At 40.6% G+C, this 20,787-nt stretch overlaps 1 protein-coding gene across 5 annotated transcripts in view; it reads right to left on the reverse strand.

The window, feature by feature from the left end:
* The window catches only part of MCC (MCC regulator of WNT signaling pathway), a 321,315-nt gene that overhangs the window by 43,249 nt on the left and 257,279 nt on the right, over positions 1-20,787 (reverse strand). For 4 of the 5 annotated variants that reach the window (XM_034773019.1, XM_034773022.1, XM_034773021.1 and 1 more), the window contains 6 exons: positions 13,833-13,979; positions 13,394-13,483; positions 12,655-12,803; positions 8,614-8,754; positions 6,128-6,228; positions 2,808-2,991 (listed from right to left, as the gene is read on the reverse strand). In XM_034773019.1, the coding sequence (XP_034628910.1) occupies positions 2,808-2,991; positions 6,128-6,228; positions 8,614-8,754; positions 12,655-12,803; positions 13,394-13,483; positions 13,833-13,979 (812 nt within the window). The remainder of the gene's footprint in view (positions 1-2,807; positions 2,992-6,127; positions 6,229-8,613; positions 8,755-12,654; positions 12,804-13,393; positions 13,484-13,832; positions 13,980-20,787) is intronic. The other variant, XM_034773020.1, reaches the window with a different exon arrangement.

The raw sequence follows: 20,787 nt of genomic DNA on the forward strand, positions 1-20,787 counted from the left end.
AACTGAACACTAAGGGAACTATTATCTATACAACTTTAACAGCTATATACAATGAATTCGCTGCTAGGCACTGTTGAGATAGGAAAGCTTGCCGAGGCAAGGAAACGTTCCAGCACCATCACTGGCGGTCAGAAAGAACTGAGGGAGGGGGAAGCTGACGGCACTCCTTATACTGGTGCATATGCGCGCTACTCCAGAGGGCGCCAGAGCCATTCCCCTACAGATACCACTGAGGCAAAAACTTCCAGCACCGGTGCATGTGCAAGCACACACACCTACAATAGAATGGACATGAGCAAGTACTCTAAGAAGAACATTTCTTCAATCATACTCTCTTGTCCTCTGTTTGTGTGTGTAACCATTCAACTGTAGTATCAGTTCAATATCAGGTATTTTCTCAATATCAGAGAAATTTATCATGTAATGATAGAGGAACAGACTCAAGCTAATAGGTCACACACAAATGTACATATATACATAAAATATATAGATACATATCTATACATTTTTTTCATCTGCACCTTCACAGATCTTATTCTACAATTTTCTACCTGTTAAATCTGAAATTGCACTCTATTCTAAGCATGTGTACATGCTGAGACATTGTCTAGTCAACCAAAACAAATTTTACACACACAGGCACACAGCCAGTGGATCACAGAGATCATTAGTTTCATTGCTCCACAAAAGCAGAGGGCATGTATGTAGAATGATTTTTTTCAGCTCTATCACTCAGCCAAATGAAATCTGATTTTCACCAGACCAATGAAACTAGGGAAACATCTAGGGACTATATACATCCCTGTCAAATGTCAAGTTTCCAATACCAAAGCAAGACTGCAAAAAACCTACATTTTTCTCGCCTTCCATCCTGGAAATCAGTTCAACTGTTTACAGTGAAACTTTCAGGAAAAAAAATCCTTCCCTGGCTGAGCAACCAAATATCCAAAAAAAGATAGAACTTTGAGAATATTATAAACAATCAAAAATGACCCTGTAGAATATAAATGCTTAAACAAGCTCAGCTGTGTGTTGCTATGTCATATACCCAGAAAAAAAAACCCACACAAATGTACGTGTATACAACCAGTATTTTTTCACCCTATGACAGACAGGGTCAAGTGACCTGAAATAGTTTTGTATACTGCACTCCTAAGCAGGTCAATATTTTCGGCATCAAAAGCTATTGATTTGCTAGTAATTAACACTGCGCTACATGAATGTATGTACTCAAACACCATCTCCTCTGCACAGGGTAACTCTGATACTGCAGCATATTTTTCAAGCAAAATGACGCATTAGTTTTAGATATTTAAATTTACCCTGATGTTTGATGCAGAAGTTGACCACACTTCTTAGTCTTTTGCTGCTTTTAGGCTTGTCAGCCACAATGTAATAAATAGGAATTGTGGGGAAAATGATAAGGTGCTAACCAACTTTGTATAAAAACATAAAAAAGGAGAAATTTGCTTAAGAAACTGATTAAACAATTTTAAGTGAATCTGAGGGACAGAAACTGAAAATTAATCAAGAAAAATGTTCACCTATATTTATATAAGATGGTTACCATTATTATTGCAATAAGTCTGCCACCCATTCAGATTACCAAAAAACTATCCCCTCTCCTCTAATTTAGGTTGGCAGCGACCCAAACATTATTTCAGGCCAGTGCAACAGCACGAGGTTGTGATGTGATGGAACATAATGTTGAATCAGGGCATTGTAATGCAACAAATTTGTCCTCAAAACCACTAACAGATCTAATGGAGGGTCATATAATCCTGTGAGATAAAAGTTTCAGCAGAGAATAACTAAATCTTATGTATTTTTAGAGAAAGAAGGTATTTTAGAAAGTGTAACAGAAAACACATAGACTAGAATTTTTCAATTGATGGGAAAATAGCTTTCTCAGCCAGAGATTTCAGCTATTATATTCCTCAGTCTTTTTCCAACATAAGACAATTTCTTGCCACTGTAAACCTGAATTCCAGTCAACGTCTTTATGTACAAACACACACAAAGTATATACGTTGTATAGAGAGGTACTGAAGAAGTAGCTGCTCCCCAGAAATATTTGGGCTACATAATTTTTGTAATAATAGTTCATTTAAGTTTTATTATTTTAAAGGTGTAAAAAAAAAAATCTCAATATCCTGATTTTTCCTTCTGGAAAAATCCACTCTAACCTGCAAAAAGTTTGTCCACCAGTCAATATTTGTCTACAGTGTCAATTGCTAAATGGAGGTTTTTCGGGATAGTGGGGTTGTTATGAAAAATCATTATAACTGATGGCAGAAACGTATTCTGTTTCTGTGAGAAGTGAAATGGTTATAGCTGTGACATTTAAAAACAACAATTCTTGAGCACTCCAAAAGCTTATGGAAACCTTCCTTGATGGAAGCACTTTTTTGGTTTCCAGTTCCCTGGAAACCCGTGGTGCCCTCATACAATAGCAGTGAACAAGAAGTACATGCTTCATGTTTCAATGAGATGGGAAGGAGGGGGAAGAGAGAGAGAAACAGAAGCACTGAAGTAAAAGAAGTGTTATGGTTTTGCCCTTTATGAGTGAGATCAAAGATCAGAATCACCGGCTTGCAACAAATCTATACAAAACCCTTCTTGCATGGAGCTTGCTCAAAGTCTGAGAATAGGCTCACTGAAGCATGGTGGTGATTTAAAAAAATAAAAACAAAAAACACAGCAGACTGACGTGAGGATGGATAGTGGAATAAATGGAATACAACATAATCTACTTAGGTCTGAAACCAAAGGCCTGGGGATTAATAGGTTCGATAAGTTGCAGTTACCTGGTGTGGCTGTTGGATGACAGGCTCTCCCAGGGCTGTACGCTACAGCCAGTGATCGCATAGGCTCCCCCGCAGCTGCCGTCTAATTTCATCAGCAGGGCTTTTGCTGCATTCTCAGCTGTCTTCCTGCAGTCGTGAGCTCTCTTGAGCATCTGGGTAATGTTCTCATCACCTGTTTGGTCCCCTAGTTTGCAAACAAACAATCAGTGTCAGAGCTTCGAAGAGCATACTGAAAATTAATACTAGAATACAGACTCTTAAAGCTATTTTCACTTAATGCTGTGACATTAACACCTAGCTAGCAATTTGTGATCTAAGTGAGACTAATACAGAGAAAAAGAACAAAGCTATGACTTGTATTTATCTGTTTTGTACTAGAGGTAAACACATACGATATTGCCATCAGACAGGACAAGTAAGAGACAGTTTGCTCTGTGCAAGACTGTGCTTTATCCTCATTTGAGCCAAGCATTGTACATCCACATTTTATGCTCGCTAAATAAGCCACATGCCCTTGAATATTAACACTCCAGAAGGGTTGACCTTAAGACAGCATTAAAATTGTGGAAGCGAGAGTACCAGCCAACAGGCGCGGGCTGGTTGGGCTAATCTCCTTGAGAAGATGCAGCTACAACTCCCTTGTATTTTCCATGTAGGGGTGTAAATCCTCACTGATCTTCATAGCCACAGAGAGGAAAATTATCTATGTTACCAGCAACAAGGATATACCAAGCAGGGCACTGAGAGGCAGCATATTCTAGTGGAAAGAGCACTGGACTGGGAGCTGGGAGAGCTGTGTTCCATTCCCAACTCTATCACAGACCTGCTGGGGGACTTTAGGCAATTTGCTCTCTATGCTCCAGCTTCCCCGCCCATCCTTTTTGTCTCTTTTGTCTATTTAGACTGTAAGGTCCTTCAAGGCAGGACCTGTCTCTTACTATGTGTTTGTACAGAACGAAAAGGGCCTCATTCTGAGTTGGGGTCTTGGTGCTAATGTAACACCAAAAAATAAATAATAAAAAGAAAAAAAAGAAAAAAGCAGAAAATGCCAGAAAATTCAAAGTGATGAGTTGTGCAACATCCTCCATTCAATCAATCAATCTACTGGTTATGGAAGTTGCAGGAAGAGTAATGCACGATTTCACACTGTACTTCCTGGCTTTTCTCCCCGTCTATCAAAACTTTAACACTATACACACACTCAATAAAATAATCACATACAAAACTTAAGCAACATAATATTATTCCAACCCTTTCATCCCTGTTCTGGGTTTTCTGGTGGTTGACACCAGAGACTGTCATGATCATTCTCTCAAATATCAGGATGTACAGAAAATCCAGAACTGGGTACATATGACTTCAGTGTCTTATTCTACATTTCTGTTAACAGGCCAAATCCTGAGGTGCTTACTCAGACTTTATTTGGTCAGTTCTCAGGCAAGTTTCCCACCGAAGCCAATGGTAGTTTTGCCTGCAAGGGACTGAGTAAGGCATTAGGATTTGGCACCAAATTTATTATTTTAACAAACAAACCAGATTTGTGGTGCTAGACAAATCATTAATAAAGACATTCTGGGATTTGTGTAAATTTGGAAAATGTATATTTCTCCGATATAATGAGACGGCTCTCAGGATTGTGGGGAGGGGTTGTTCGGTGTCTAACTTTAAATATAAACTAAACTAATTTTTACTTTAAACTAATGCAAAACAATAACTTTTGTCAGGCAAAGACTCTTCTGACTAAATTTCTCAGTGAAATAAAGTTTCACAGCCAAGCTATAACCTCCTGAAAAACAAGATTTATGATGGAAATGCTGGCACAGTCTCCACTAAAGGGTGTGAGTGGTAATGCTACTATTAAAAAAAAAAGTTGAGGGTAGACACCTATATAAATGTAGGTTACACCCTCTCTTTTATAACCTGAACATGGAGAAGAAAACTAATACTTTCCTTTCTGGAGTTACTTCTTGACTAGCAAAATCTAAGGCCTAATACACACTTGCTCCTAATGCCCTTTCATAAAGAAACAGCAGTACAAATTCAATACCAGACTACCAAAAGGAAGGGCTAGAATCTAGAGAAAAAGGAAAAAAAAAAATAATCTGCTGCGACCTTTCCTGCATGACATACTCTGCAAGGAGAAACACACCTACACAAAGACTTGCACAAACCACTAGGAGAGATGCAAAGTAAACTGCCTGGAAACAGTGTAGTAATTGTGGATCATTGCGTCTAGCCTGCAGAAACAAGAGGTGGAACTCATCTGTCTTGTGGCTCTGAAACCAGCTGGTCGTTTGGTCCTTAAAAGCTTTCAGTTTACATTTCAGTGGTTCTTGAGAAGCTGGCGCTATAAATTAATGTCTAAAGGCAGTGTCTAGGTCTCAGCACAGTATGGAAAGCTATTTTTCTGTCTGAAGGTTTCATATACCTTCTCCCTCCCCTCCCCCCAAAGCAAGGTCCAAGATTACTACTACCACTCCCTCCCATCAGTAAGAGGAATGAGCCTCTGTAAAATTAAGAGTTAGTTTCACAGTGAAAACATTTATTTATTGACAGAAAATGTGACTTGTGTGCATAGAACTCGCATGTACCATGTTGAAAATGGATTAATAAACGGGCTGACTGTTATTAGGAAAGCACCATCCCCCAAAGAACATTTTCAATAGCAGTGTTAACTAGTGTCAGCATGTGCTGCTGAGTAACGAAATGAAATAGAACAACACAGAAAACAGAGGCCGAAACCTCAGTCCATGCAGTAAAACATGAGACGGAAATGTTAAAACACAAAAGTACCATGGGAGCTTGGAGGTAAAGACTGCACATGGTATTTTATCTGCATTATGGTATATTTGAGAGTACAGATTTAAGACCAGATTTTTATGAAACACAATTTTTGTGGGCAAATACTGTGGCTATGTACACAACTGTGGTAATGGCAAGTGCAAATTATGTAACCCAAACCACTCCATTCAGTATGTGAAGCGCATGCTTGGGTGCTTGGCGGTATCAGTTTAATCACTGTGCTTGGTATATGGTTATTGCCCAACAAAAGTAATCCCACAAGTCCAGAAGATGCATCTCCTGTAATACCATATATGGTTTATTTTAACTTGCTTATAATAGTTTGTTTCGGTTCCAGTCCCAATTTTTGTGTGTGTCAAACATTTTATTTATTCAGTTGGAAACATGAAAATAAGCACATATTTGGTGGGTAACAAACTGTAAGGAGATGATTCACTGTTGCAACCAGCCCTTGTAAACTGATAAATGTTAACTGAAGTGCAGAATGGGATTTAGAGAATGACTCATTGAGATCTTACCAACAGAACCAACGCCTGCAGCTCTAAATTGACCAAGAATGAGACTCTGTTCACTTTCTGCCAAAGCCAGCAGCAGCTCGTATGCTTCTATGCACTGTTCACTGAAATAAAACAAACACAATATCTGCAACTTAGACAGGAGAATCAACATCAGAGATCAACACTGGATAAGTGGTGGTGGAAGAACGAGGCCAGTGGTTCTCAAACTTGGGCCGCTGCTTGTTCAGGGTAAGCACCCTGGCGGGCCGGGCCAGTTTGTTTACCTGCCGTGTCTGCAGGTTCGGCCGATCGCGGCTCCCACTGGCCACGGTTTGCCGCTCCAGGCCAATGGGGGCTGCAGGAAGGGCAGCCAGCACGTCCCTCGGCCTGCACCGCTTTCTGCAGCCTTCATTGACCTGGAGAGGCGAACCACGGCTAGTAGGAGCCTCGATCGGCCGAACCTGCGGACGCGGCAGGTAAACAAACTGGTCCGGCCTGCCAGGGGCTTTCCCTGAACAAGCAGCGGCCCAAGTTTGAGAATCACTGAACTAGGCTATTCCTTTCTATTTGTATGATAGCAGGGACATTACAGGACTACAGCTGTGTCAGTAATTGATTTTTTGATTCAATGGCAATTCTGAAAAATCAGAAAAAAATTTGGTTCAAGTCAGGCCAAATCTGAACTTTTTGGAAATATTCAATGAATAGAAGAAGTTGACAAAAAGCCTGTTTTGGGTCAAATGAAACATTTCACACTTAAACTTGGGTCTTCCCTTAGAGAGTCATTCTGTCCTTCTCTGGACCACTGACTTTTTAAGTATTTTACACAAAATGGATCAGTGTCAACAGGAGAAACAGAAAGAGATCCACCCCAGAATGCCCTCCTATAACCCGGTGGTTACAGCACTCACTTGAGCGGGAGAAGACCCAAGTTCAAGTCCTGCTCCAGTGACTGACTATTTACAGGAAATAAAAAAGCTTCAGTAAGAAAGCTTAAGAGGGACCCATCCCAGAATAGCCTACACTCAGCTGCAAGAGGGAAGCCCTGGGGTCAAATCACTGGTCCAGAGAGGAGATTTGAACTTGGGTCTTCCACATCCCAGGTAACGTGGTTTCTCCCACCAATGGTCAACAAGCCTCCCCTTAGATATGCAGCCTGTGAATGTTGTCCCCAGGCTGGCCCTAACTCATTGAATAGGAAATGGGAGAGGTGGAATGACCAGTGAGAGTTGAGCTTATCTTTCTTCAGAAGGGTGGCTGATACAAGACAGTAATCTGACCAACAGTGGAGGCTATTTCTTGTGAAGTTGCCTTTCCAATTTTCCATGTTATTCAAAACCCTTACCAAAATACTTATGTTTTTCTGATCCTCTGTTAAAAAATAATCCCCTGTCCAAGACTTTCCTTAAACCCATTTTCCCCACTGCAAGGAGATCACTACTGAACGTACTTGGGAACCTCTCATTTCTGCTTTATTTAATATGTAATATATAAAATGTATTCAAGATCAACTTCCTTCAAAATGAACAGGATTTGCCCTAATGCCACAAGTGTTTGCTCCAAATTAGTCGAAAGAATGCTCCAGAAACACCATTTTTTACAAATATTTTAAAGCAAATATAGTTATTTGGGACCAAATCCTGAGAGGTGTACCTCACAGTTCCTACAGAAGTCAAGTTAATTCACAAAAGTCAATAGGAGTTGTGGGTTCTTTCTTTATACCATCAAGCTTGTGAAAGATGCTAGACTGACAGTAGGAGAAACTGAAGTCTCCTATTTATACAACAGACAGCTAAAGCACAGACAACTCCAGCACAAGCTTCTTCACAGTGCTTCTCCAGCGTGCCCCAACCTTCATCTGGAGGGATGCTAGAGTGTGAGAGTGGAGTTCAGTCATTTTACCTACTGAATCCTTAACCTCTTGTTGGGATGGCTAATGATCATGGCTGCCTATGTGATGAGGACACTGGACTGCGAGCACCCAACACACTTCAAATAGAGCAAGACACAGATTTAACATTTCTCAGACACTGATTCATTTCTTCTCGCTGAAGAAATATTGGAAAAATATTCCCAGCAACGTCCATCATATTAATATCACAAGTTGCTTATTATTATCATCATCATCACTTTTTTCTTTATTTATTTTCTTCAGTAAAACCTGCAAAGGTTGTTTCATGTACATATGAGAAGGAGGGGGAAAAACTAAACAAATCTTCCCTAACTCTAATCTTCATTCTGTATTTCCAAAAAGAAGAGGTAAAGCTATTTAGTGTGACAGCTAAATTCATCCCTGATGAAACGCCTCTGACTACAGTTGAGTTACGTATCAGACAATAACTAAATGTAGCTGCCTCATGAACTTATCTAACCAGTGCATCATTACTCACACCAGAATGGAACAGAAGCAGGATGTTCTGTTGCAGAACAGCAGCTTTATGTCCTAAGTTCTGTAGCAAGTTCTGTCACTTTTCAAGCTCAAATTCCCAGGCCACATATTTCCATACCTGTACTGCAGTGCAAGTCTGAGTGCCGTGGCATTGGATTCATATTTCCCAACCAGCATGCTCATCCTCTCAGCATTGCTCTTGCACTCCTCCAGCGTTATTGTCAACAAGTCATTCTGGGATTTTAAGTGCTCAATACGGCTGTAGAGAAGGAAATAATGTTTAACCTTCAAGCAGAGACAGAGGTCTGTTTGTCTTGAAAACACCAAAATGATCCCAGTTTAGAATGTCAAAGAACATTTGGCTGGCAGTATTTTAAAGTACTACAGCTAAATCCATGGGTTCCATGTACTGTGACAAGAACACGGGAGGATGTTTACTTAGGTCTGGGACAATCCCCCACCACTAAAAAAACAACTGAAGAACCAACCAAAGAATAAAACATCCCTTTTTGAATTCGCTGTTGCTTTCTCATTGCAGCAAGCCTATGTAACAGCGTGATCTTATCACTACTATCCTTATCCTCCCTCTATCTTGCCTTCCTACCTTTTGGTCACACTTGTATCTTGTCTTAAATCAACTTGTAAGTTCTTTGGGGGCACGGGCAATACATAAAACTCCAGGGTATAGCCAACTGCCACTGTATTTAGCACCCAGCAGTCCGACAGGAACTTGTATAGCACCTTGGGGTGCACCATCGAAAGTCCTGCTTGGGTCCACCGGAGTACCTATGAGACCCCAGCTGGGAGGTTGAGGTGGATGGAAGCGGTTGACGGTGCTAGTAACCTCTCCCTTTTCTTTTATAGGGTTCTTGTCTTGGAAGCTGAGCTGAGAAGCATTGTGGCTGCTGGGGCCAGAAGTGCTTCCTAGAAGCAAACAGAGCATTGAGGCCCAGGGACCTGAGCAGTGCCCTTGAGTCCTTCAGGGTGTGCAGTGTTGTGTTCATCTGCTCCAAAAATAGTGAGGAATCCCAAGGACTGAAGCCAAGATCATTGCCTCAAGGTGACGGCAGAAGCCATTGTCCTCACCGCCACGTCTGTGGCAACTAATGCTGCCTGGAGAGAGGCTCTGGCAACATTCTTCCCCTCGTTTAAGAGGGCTGAGAATTCCTGCCTAGAGTCCTTAAATTTGACCAAGGAGTCCCACAAATTGTAGTCATATCTCCCCAATAAGGCTCGTTCTCCACTCTTTTCAAAGTGGGGGGAAGAGAAGATGGGGTCTGCCACAGGCCTTTGACCAGACCCATTACCACCTCATTAATGGGGAAGGCCACCTTAGATGGAACTGCTGCTGCCAGAACGTCAATGAGACCGAGGGATGATTCCTTAAGATCCTCAATCTCTAGCCCCAGGTTAGCTGCTATCCGCTTTAAGAGCTCTCAATGGGGCCAAAAGTCATCTTGTGGTAGTGAGCCGCCCAGCCACGGTGGTGAAGGAATCCCCTTAACAATAAGGGGAGGTGGTACTGTTTACACTAACCCTATTTACAATATATACACTATAACTAAACTACAGACTAAACTATGATACAGAGAAGAAAAAAGCACTCATAGGCTCCTTGCCAAAGCAAGAGGAGATTTTCAGCAACCGTCACAGGCAGTAAGAAGGAACTGAGAGGGTGTGTGGTTGGCCTCACCCCTTACACTGGCGCATAAGCACGCGGCACCAGAGGGCACTACAGCCAGCCCGACAGATACTATTGAGGGGAAAATCTCTGGCAATGGTGCACTACTAAAGTGGAATGGACTTGAGCAAGCACTCAAAGAACAACAAAAGTTCTATAGTGTGCACTGATATACCCTGCTTCAAAGCGCACTATGGAACTTTTAGTGTGCACCAACTAGATCCACATGGACAGTTAGTGCAGGGCAGGCTAGTGTGAAGTAGATTTCCATCACAGCTTGCTGCCAAGTACGTGTTCACATAAACAAGCCCTCATACTTTAAATGTCAACATTGTTGACTACCTCACTGCTTATCATTTTGGCAGAGACATCAGGCTGCGTACTTATCCATCATTGCTGAATGTAGCAGCAGGGTACAGCTAACTGCTGTAAAGATTTACTTAGGTATGGAATAAGGAAATCAACACCAATCACGCCTCTCAAAAATTTGAAGTCACCCCCTCATCACCTGTAAATGGGGTAGGAAAAAAGCGAGCGCATCCCTTCCTCGGTAGCAAGAATAAACCCCTGAGTTTTTTAGGTTGCCCAAAGCCCCAGCAGTTCCCTACTGAGCTGTCAAAAGCTCCAGCTAACTCTCTTGACAACTTCTCCAATGTTTGTGTTGTCAATACAAAATTTTGTAGCTCACCGAAAAGAAGGGGAAGCATTTTCATAAAATTAATTCGTATCAAAATAGTCAAATAAAAAGCATAGTAGACTGGACTAGAACTGGGAAAAGCAGTAAGGGGGAGTGCAATGCCACATAATTCTGGGATTTTTTTATTCATAATTTTGAGCTCATGTAATTAATAAGACATGAGGCCTTGACTAATACAGTACAAGGTCCAGTGATATCAGCGTACTGTTAGACTCATAGACTTTAAGGTCAGAAGGGACCATCATGATCATCTAGTCTGGCCTCCCTGCACATCACAGGCCACAGAATGTCATCCACCCACTCCTGTAACAGACCCCTAACCTCTGGCGAGTCACTGAAGTCCTCAAATTATGGTTTAAAGACTTCAAGTTACAGAGAATTCACAATTTAACTAGATTAAACCTGCAAGTGACCTGTGCTGCATGCTGCAGAAGAAGACGGAAAACCCCCAGGGTCTGTGCCTATCTGACCCAGGGGAAAATTCCTTCCCAACCCCAAATATGATGATCAGTTAGACCCTGAGCATGTGGGCAAGACCCACCAGGAAGATACCTGGGAAATAATTCTCTATAGTAACTCAGAGCCCTCCACATCTAGTGTCCCATCACCACCCATTGGGGATTTTTGCTACTGGCAGTTGCTGATGAGCCACATGCCATCGTAGGCAGTCCCACACTACCATCCCCTCCACAAATTTATCAAGCTCAGTCTTGAAGCCAGTCTGTTCCCGCCCCCCGCACTGTTCCCCTTGGAAGGTTGTTACAGAACTTCACTCCTCTGATGGTTAGAAACCTTTGCTTAATTTCGAGCCTAAACTTGTTGATGGCTAATTTATATCCATTTGTTCTTGTGCCCACATCGGCACTTAACTTAAATAATTCCTCTCCCTCCCTGGTATTTATCCCTCTGATTTATGTATACAGAGCAATCATATCTCCCCTCAGCCTTTGTCTGGTTAGGCTAAACAAGCCTAGCTCTTTGAGTCTCCTCTCATAAGGTAGGTTTTCCATTCCTCAGCTCCTCCTAGTAGCCCTTCTCTGCACCTGTTCCAGTTTGAATTCATCTTTCTTAAACACAGGAGACCAGAATTGCACACAATATTCCAGATAAGGTCTCACCAGTGCCTTGTATAATGGTACTAACACTTCCCCCATCTCTACTGGAAATACCTGGCCTGATGCATCACAGGACTGCATTAGTCTTTTTCATGGTCGCATCACACTGACAACTAATCCTGTAATCAACCAATACACCCATTCTCCACCTCACCTAAAATGAGCACACTCACTGAGACAATTTGATTCTGAACACTATTATTCAGGTACCCCAACAGAAAACAAAATACCCTGTTTCTAGAATGGTGTAGTAGTCATGCAAGTCCTAAGTAATAACGTTTGTATGTTTTAGAAAAAAATGCCATATCTACTGGTCTGCTCCATGCTTCAGGGATATGGGGAACACACCACAGTTTAGAATTCTGGACATGAAAAGACATGAGAAATAAATGTTTTATTTACTACATAGGACAGAGAGAGATTCAAATCCATTACAGGCCTTAGCGTATATGTTCAAATTATCATAGTGGTAGAAAAAACTGTTAATGTATGTTAAGATCACCTCTTTATTATCCAAGTTTCACATTTATTTGGAGCTGCCAGAGACGAACTGGGACTCAAGCATGAACATATAAGATATGTGACAGGCAATAATGAAAATAAAATCAATTTAACAAAACAAATACTAGGCAAAATACTACAAGTGCATCTAACCTTCCATCTTACCTATTTAACCTCTCTGTTTCCACTTCAAACTCTCGGATTTTGCTTTCAGAGATAGCAGATCCATGTGAATAGAGCGTCTGAAAGATTTCCTGGATGTTGGAGCAGTCTTGGAGAGAATGGGCCAAGTGCTCAGCCACACTGCTAGATACCTGCACAGGGTGAATAATAAACCTGCTGCGAGTGGATGGCTAGGTTTTAAAAATACTGTAGATTCTCAGGTTCTCTGGAGAACATCTATACTTTCAAGAAAGCTGAGCAAAAGGGCCAAATACTGCTCTCAGTTACACAAGTGTAAATCAGGAGTAGCAATGGTGTTCTGCTGGATTTACATTGGTGTTATCAGAGCAGAATTTGATATACTACTCTTCTAGAGATGTCTAACTTGGGGTGCAACTGCATAACCCTTATTTATGTGAGTAATCCTCACTCATATTTATTGTCCCCTTGAAGTCAATATGATTACTCAGATGAGCAAGGGTTTCAAGGATTAGGTCCTTGGCCACCAATTTATGGCAACTGCATGGACTACACATTAATGTAAAACTGGGGATTACACAAGCATATTCATTTATTCTCTCTCTCTCCTGTTAAATATTTTCCATAAAATTAGTTTTGAAATAGTAAGATACTGTTTTTGTTTTTAACAACGTAACAGTCACCCCTGGCTCTTTCCTGCAATACTCATGTTAGGATGAGCTGTGTGCACAGTTTATTATTTTGATTTATTATTAGCACTCACCCCTATGCTGCTGATTTCTGATCCTAGGACAGGTCGGTCAGACGATGAAGACTCTGACCTTGTCTTTGAGAGCTTCACTCGTTCAGCAATCTAAAAGCCACAAAGCTACACAAATTACAGACAGGCATCCAACGCCCCATGTTCTCCACAACTATGCAAAATGCATCATCATTCACACATTCACCGTGCTTGGAAATCCCACATTAAGTTGATAAATGAAAGCTGGCATCTATGTTGTGACTAAGAGAGACTTAAAATTATTAGCACTTTATCTCTTCCTGCAGCTTGAGTTCATGGGCCCGCTTAGGGCCCTTGAAAACACCCCAGGGATTCTAGATGATACTTCCCAGTTAATCGCATGCCTGCACAGCAGCTGTGCACAATGAAGTCTGCTTCTTCCAGATAATAAGAGGCATCACTGCAGCACACAACAGCTCACCTTGGCAATGGGAATGTCATTGCTGCTACTGCTCGTGCTCAGTTCTCCAGTACTGGGGTTCACGGGTCGGTTTGCAGAAGTGAGACGACCTGGACTGGATGGGCCTGTTGCCTGGATGCTCTGTAAACGTGTTTGCAGTTCCCGAACCTAAAATCAAATGTAACATTCTTTTTTTACTTTTATTGTTTAGATAATTAGCTAGCTCTTTCCCCCTTTGCTGGCATCCAACTGATGATTACTGACTGACAAGACCAGGGAAATTCTGATTATTGTAAGGTTTTCACTGTGGAGGGGTGGGCATTGATTCAGAACTCTTCCCCACTGCCAGCCCCTTCTAACTAGTTCAGTGTGGAAATACACAAATCTGCTGACACAGAACAATTCTTCGTTCCAGCTTGTTTTATATAATCCCTTGAATGCAACAATATTATGTGTATAAGAATCTCCTTCTTTGGAATGAAGTTAAAATAATGCTTTGGACTAAGATTAGCAAGTGTAAAGAACATGGTAAGTAGACAGAGATCCTACTGCTAGAGTCTTCAATGGCTGGAGAGAGAGGCTCTAAAACTGATGAAATAGTTCTCATGCATAAATATCCCAGGATGACTTCACTGCATTAAAAGGCCAAAGTAATTGAAATGTAAATAATTTATTAATACTTTGAAAACTACAATTAAATAGAGCACCACGGAGTGAGTAATGTCAAGAATGGGAACTTCTAGAAAGAGCACCCAACCAATCATTTGCTGAAGCTTTAAATAACCACACATTTTGTAAAGAACTGAACTGTCCTCATTATATGCCAAAGAAATACAGAATTGACCTCAAAATAGTTTTAGGGCTAAGAAAAAAACGTCTTGAAGAAGCCAAATGGTATTGCTGGGTAAGAGATTATAGGGTTTACCTCAGAATAATACTTAACAAACAAAGAATAAATGGTCGGCTTGAACACAGCAATTATACCATAGGGGAAATTAACAGAGCTCATTTTTCTGCAGAACTAGCATCCTGGCATCAAAGGAAAAGGGGAAAAAAACACCCTCCCCAGTTTGAAGGGGAAAATTCCCTGAATGACAAATAGTTTATTTTTACTTACATATTTAACTTACGTGTGGATTCTGTTAAAACAATGAACAGCCAATGTACAACTGATATTTTGCCAAAAATTCTAAAAAATGCAGTAACGTTTGAATTGTGTATGACCTATCTCACAGCCACTTGTAAAATTCAGACTATAATTTCTATACCATTGTACAAGTATGATTTTATACATAAATATATATTAGCACCAAACATAGGTTAATATTTCAAGCATAAGCCCTCAGTCAAACTTAAGGCTGTTGCATTAAGGTTTTGGGCATTCCCAGCTCCAGAGCTCTTAAGGTACATTGTTATTGTTATTAATTTTTAGCATTGTTATCAAGAGTGGTGGCCTCATTATGTCCACTGTACAGACACAAAAGAAGACAAGGGCCCTGCCCCAAAGAGCTTTCAATCTCATTTAAGACAAAATAATTGAATGTAACAAACAATACAAGGGAAAAGAAGAGAGGGAACGATGAAGGTAGCAGTAATAAGAACTCTGGTTAAAAAGGCTAACTGTGGGAATAACTTGGAGGCTCACCCAGAATGGGACGCTAAGAACCTTACACAAAGTGCATCCAATAGCTCACCCCCTTTATATCTTGCAAGGTCCAGAGAAACGGAGTCAAACATGTCTGTGGAGCCCTTAGGCCAGCACAAGCAGCTCTTCAATACATTTTAATTAGCTGGGCACATACATGTAAAACACCCGCCCACGGCAAACAATTTTCAATTGGTAACTCAGGCTGGGTTTACATACACATTTGACACTGATATAACAGCACTACTGCAACCTTCTAGGGTAGGAGTGCTGCACTGGTATAGAAACTGGTGAATTGCACTGAGGTCATGCTCACACATGTCACTATTTATACTAGAGCAGCTACACTGATGCAAAAAAACAAACCAAACCACCAGTGTAGACAAGACCTCAGTCAAATCCACATCAAATTTTACTAACATACACAAGAGCATTTCTCTTAACAAGGCTATCTCCATGCCAAACTCTGACTTTCATTCCCCAGTTATTTAGGCTGCAAAGCTGTGCGAAATGTTTTTAAAAGACTGTATCTATAAGAAAAGTATTTCCTCCCCTTCTCCTTATATTCAAAATATTCTGTACCGTTTTCGTTCAAACTTAAAAAAAAAATCACCTTTGGCCAGAGACCAAACTTGGAAGATTTTGGTTCCAAAACTGAAAGTTTTGCAAAGTTATAGGCAACTAAAAACAGAGGGTTAAAGTGAAAAGTGTCTGAAATCTTAACCACAGTGGTCACTACTGTTCCCATGATGCTGTGTACACAGTCTCATACATACATTTTTAAAGCCACCTTACATGGACAATGTTCCATAGAGCTCCTCACAATGCAATCAAACACTGACAGAGTCGTTTCCTTTGGTCTATACTTTATTATCGAGCAGTGATTACTGATCTATCACAATTACAGAGTGAACTGCTGTAAAGGATTTGTAAAACAATATTTGTAATAGAAAGAAAAATTAACCAAGTTTAGACCACAGCCAGGAAAACAGCTTTACTTAGGAAAGCACATGGTCAAAAACTCAGAGCACAGCCTAACCATCAATGTACACTATTAACTGCTTCAATATTCCGTTTCAGAAACAAAAGGTGAAAAAAGAGAGCGCACTAACAACCCTGAACTGTGTGGTCTCTTTTTTTTACATACAAATCCAGAGTGTTAGCTGAGTAGATTACAGGCTGAATCATTACTATTTGTAAATGAAAATAAGAATGTGTCCATTTTGCAGTGAATTTATAGTAATGTTGAGTAGCTAAATAGAACAAATTTGTCTTACCTGGAAATAGGTGATCTCATAATGCATACATTCACCAATCCAAAATCTCATTACTGGGTTGCCCCACCCACTGGAGAGCCCAGAGGCAGCTCAGCTAACTATTTCTGGTCACCAAAACCTTCTTGATAGAGCTGAATGCACCATCTCCTCAGAAAGTAACTTTCCAAGCTACAGGTAATGGTAATTCTAGAGAAAAAATAAAGGAAGACCAGAGAAGAGGGATCGAGAGAGAAAAATGTTATAGGAGGTGGTTTCTCTGGATTGGTGGATGTATGAATTATGAGAAGACTAATTTACAGACAAGGTTAAAATTGTCCTAGCCTCTTACATCTCTACATCCACCAATCTGAAGTCTCAATACTGGGGCAAATAAGCACTGTTACTTGTTTTCATTATATAGTGTAGATTAACTTCTGACTGAGTGTTCAAGATACGCCTAGAGATACTGTCCCTGTCCCAAAGAGCTTACAATGTCAGAAGAAAAATATTGTTTATATAGCACCAGAACTTTCCATGAAATTTTTGTGCCTTACCTAAATGGAAAATGAAGATGACAAAAGAAGAGCTAGGAAACAGGGTTAAAATAAATAATGTGAGCGACTTTATGTTGAGACTACAACTTACAAGTTCTGATATTTTCTAGACTGATACTGAGAAAGCACCAGGGGATGATGTAAATAGTACAGTATTGGAGGTCAGTGGTGGAAAGCAAGGGGAAAGAATATGAATTCTGAGGAAGGATTTAAAGAAAGAAATTGAGGATGTTTGGTGAGATGGAAGAGGAATGCCATGGCAAGTTTTGAGAGCAATATGAAAGAAAGCATGAAGTTAAGAGCGGGAGGGGAGAGAAGCAGAACACTGAGGTGAGGTGTGGAGGGAGGTGAAAGATTTAAGATCAGGATGGTTAAGCAGCATCTATTGAGCAACACATACAGCATCCACTGAAGCTCAGAAATCCACTAAGACTTTCAAATCTCCAAAGTGTTCTCTCTTTTCATGAACGCTTAAATATATGCAGACAACCACCTATACGTACACTTTCAGCACTTTCACTCATTGTGCAAATAACAGAACTTACACTTGCAGAACCCCACTTGCACACGAAAAGTGAGCCTGGTTTAGGAATGAAAATGGGCATGTTCTAGTAGCTGTCCTGCAGATTTCTTGCAAGATCTTCTCTCTCCAATAGAGGGCTCAGAGTGAATGTGATGCTTGGTGGAATTTTATTTGTACATGTGTATAAATCTGATGACCAACATACCTAATTAATACCTCTATATCTTAGATTCAATTAAAAGCATATTTTTGGGTGGCCAGATGTGACCAAGTTTACAGACAACTCTACGCACACCAGTGTAACACCACTGACTTCCACTTAGATAATCCTGATTTACACCTTTGTAACTGTGAGAAGGACCAAATCTAACAGTAACTCAAGTTTTCTGTACTACAGGAACCGAACTTAAGAGTCTGCACAGTTTCAACTTGTGTAGCTCCAAGACTTCTAAAATGATTAGGTCTAGGACAAAGAGATGGTGAGGGTACCTACGATATGTAAGTTAAGAGCCTACGATAAAAATTAGATTTCTCTGGGAAACAAAAGCTTGCAGAAAGGGTTGTTGGGTACATTGGTCTCTCAGATAATTTACTCACCTAACAGGGAACATAGGAAAAAGAAATAGTCACCTGTCTGCTATGAGCTCAAAGGAAAGTTGCCTGAGAGCTCAAAGAAATAAATGTAATTCCATTTCGTTACTGATCTCAGAAACTAGGTAAAAGAAGGATAAATGGCTAGATTCTCTTGGCTTCCAGAGAGATTACAAGAGCTCATGTGGCTCATGACCTTAATGTGAAGCCTTGTGGAAGAGGTCTCACAGAAAGTCAAATACTTCTGATTCAATAAGCAGAGCAGCTGGTATCCCAATTCTGAAATTATTTCCCAGACTCATGGGCTAACCGAACCATCATTTCTTCCCTAGTATCTCTGAGTGGTTTGAGTGTCAATGGATGAATAATCACAAAGTGCAGTCAAATTCCATGTGGTCAGGTTTTGGAGTAATACTGGGTTCCAAGGTAAAAGAACTGTGAATTGGGAAATCAAAGGCTCACACTTCCAGTGGTTTGCAATTCAGGAGCGGTGAGGCCAGTTCATTTGTACTTGGATAATTTATTATTATCCCATTTATTTCCCCAGCTCTTCTGGTAATTAGGAGAAGAGATACGGTGTACAAGTGGAACCTCACTATGGGAATGAAAAGATACCCATTAACCACGCCATGAGCTCCTTTTGCCTAGGATAATATATTGACGATAGCCCTGTGTGATGCACGAGTGGCCATATAAAAGGTACCATAGGTGCTGGAACTAGGGATACGGGGGGTGCTGCAGCACCCTCTGGCTTGAAGTGGATTCCATTACAGACAGGGTGCACAGTTTGGTTCAGTGGCTCTCAGCACCCCCATTATACAAATTGTTTCAGCACCCTTGAAAGGTATGACATATGATGGGAGCTGCTATACCACATAGCCGGATGTCAGTATTGCTGAAATACATTGTATCCTGGTGTATCTTCTGTCATCCTGAAGGAAAGTATCTAATAGCTGAGCCAACTGTCTTGTGTGTTCAAGCAACTTCTAAGGGCTGAGTTAGATGAAGCAGTACTTGCCTGTGTTGTCTAAAATCTAATGCTGCAAGCAACAAGTCTAACATGATTGACTCCACTGTCATGCAGGAATACATCTTCCTCCTGGCAGAGGCAAGGGCCCAGTAATGCAGAAACAGTCTTCCTATTCAAAAGCTGGTTCATGACCTCTGGGATTTCTCCATTTAGAGCTTCCTTCATGTTACTAACTTAGGTATACAATACCAGCAGCAGTGGGCCCCCACTAAGCATCCTCTTAGATAGCAAGTAACAGCTTAGGAAAGGCCTCTGACCTCTGAGGTGTAGTGAGTATGCTCTCAGACAGCATGAGGTTGCATTCTTTCTTAGAAGTCTATTGAGTGTCTTCTCGGTGGGGAGGGTGGCTTATGAGAGGCTGCACTGTTGTCTGTGGAGGAGATCCGTTTTTGGTTCTTTGTTTGCTTTAAGAGTCTTGTAGATTGTTCTTCAAGGAGAAACTAGGCATAAGATAGCTTTAGTAAAGCAGTGATTTGAGCGGGGAACACTGTCAGAACATTCACTGATGGAGGCAGTAAACTGGGGAAGGACTGTGCACACAGCACAAATTATGGGGGAAGTTTTCACACTAACAAAACGTTAACTGAATCCATGATATCTAGTAGACAGGGCAACCCAATTGTGAGACTCAAGATTAGTGTATGTATTAGGAATACTAAATTCATTTACAGAGAAACTTATTTTTTATATATGTGTGTGTGTGTGTGTGTGCGTGTGTGTGTGTGTGTGTGTTCCCTGCTAGTAAATACTGTCATTACTATTCTAATTGGAGTAGTAAGTAATTTCTAATTAGGTTTATTAATATTAAATAATGCTTAGTAACACAAGTAAAAATGAAAGCAACAATTGTATATCTCTAACATTTTTTCCTTAGAATGCAGAGGGTGGGACTAGAAGGGGAAAAAAAACACAATTACGAACCACTGAATGAAAAAAAAAAATGAAAACAGGGTGGGAGACAGAAAACCCTGCCATACTTTATATTAAGATTGCATTTATAAAGCATTCATAAATGATTAATAGATGTATATAAGTATGTTGGAGACATGAGTTGTATGTGTTATAGATAATTACAAGCACATCAGTAGAATATGTTCTAGTGCAGGGGTCGGCAACCTTTCAGAAGTGGTGTGCCGAGTCTTCATTTATTCACTCTAATTTAAGGTTTCGCGTGCCAATAATATGTTTTAATGTTTTTAAAAGGTCTCTTTCTATAAGTCTATAATATATAACTAAACTATTGTTGTATGTAAAGTAAATAAGGTTTTTAAAATGTTTAAGAAGCTTCATTTAAAATTAAATTAAAATGCAGAGCCCCCCGGACCAGTGGCCAGGACCCAGGCAGTGTAAGTGCCACTGAAAATCAGCTCACATGCC

The sequence above is a fragment of the Trachemys scripta genome, chromosome 6 (genome assembly GCF_013100865.1).
Source record: "Trachemys scripta elegans isolate TJP31775 chromosome 6, CAS_Tse_1.0, whole genome shotgun sequence".
NCBI classification, from domain to species: Eukaryota; Metazoa; Chordata; order Testudines; family Emydidae; genus Trachemys; species Trachemys scripta.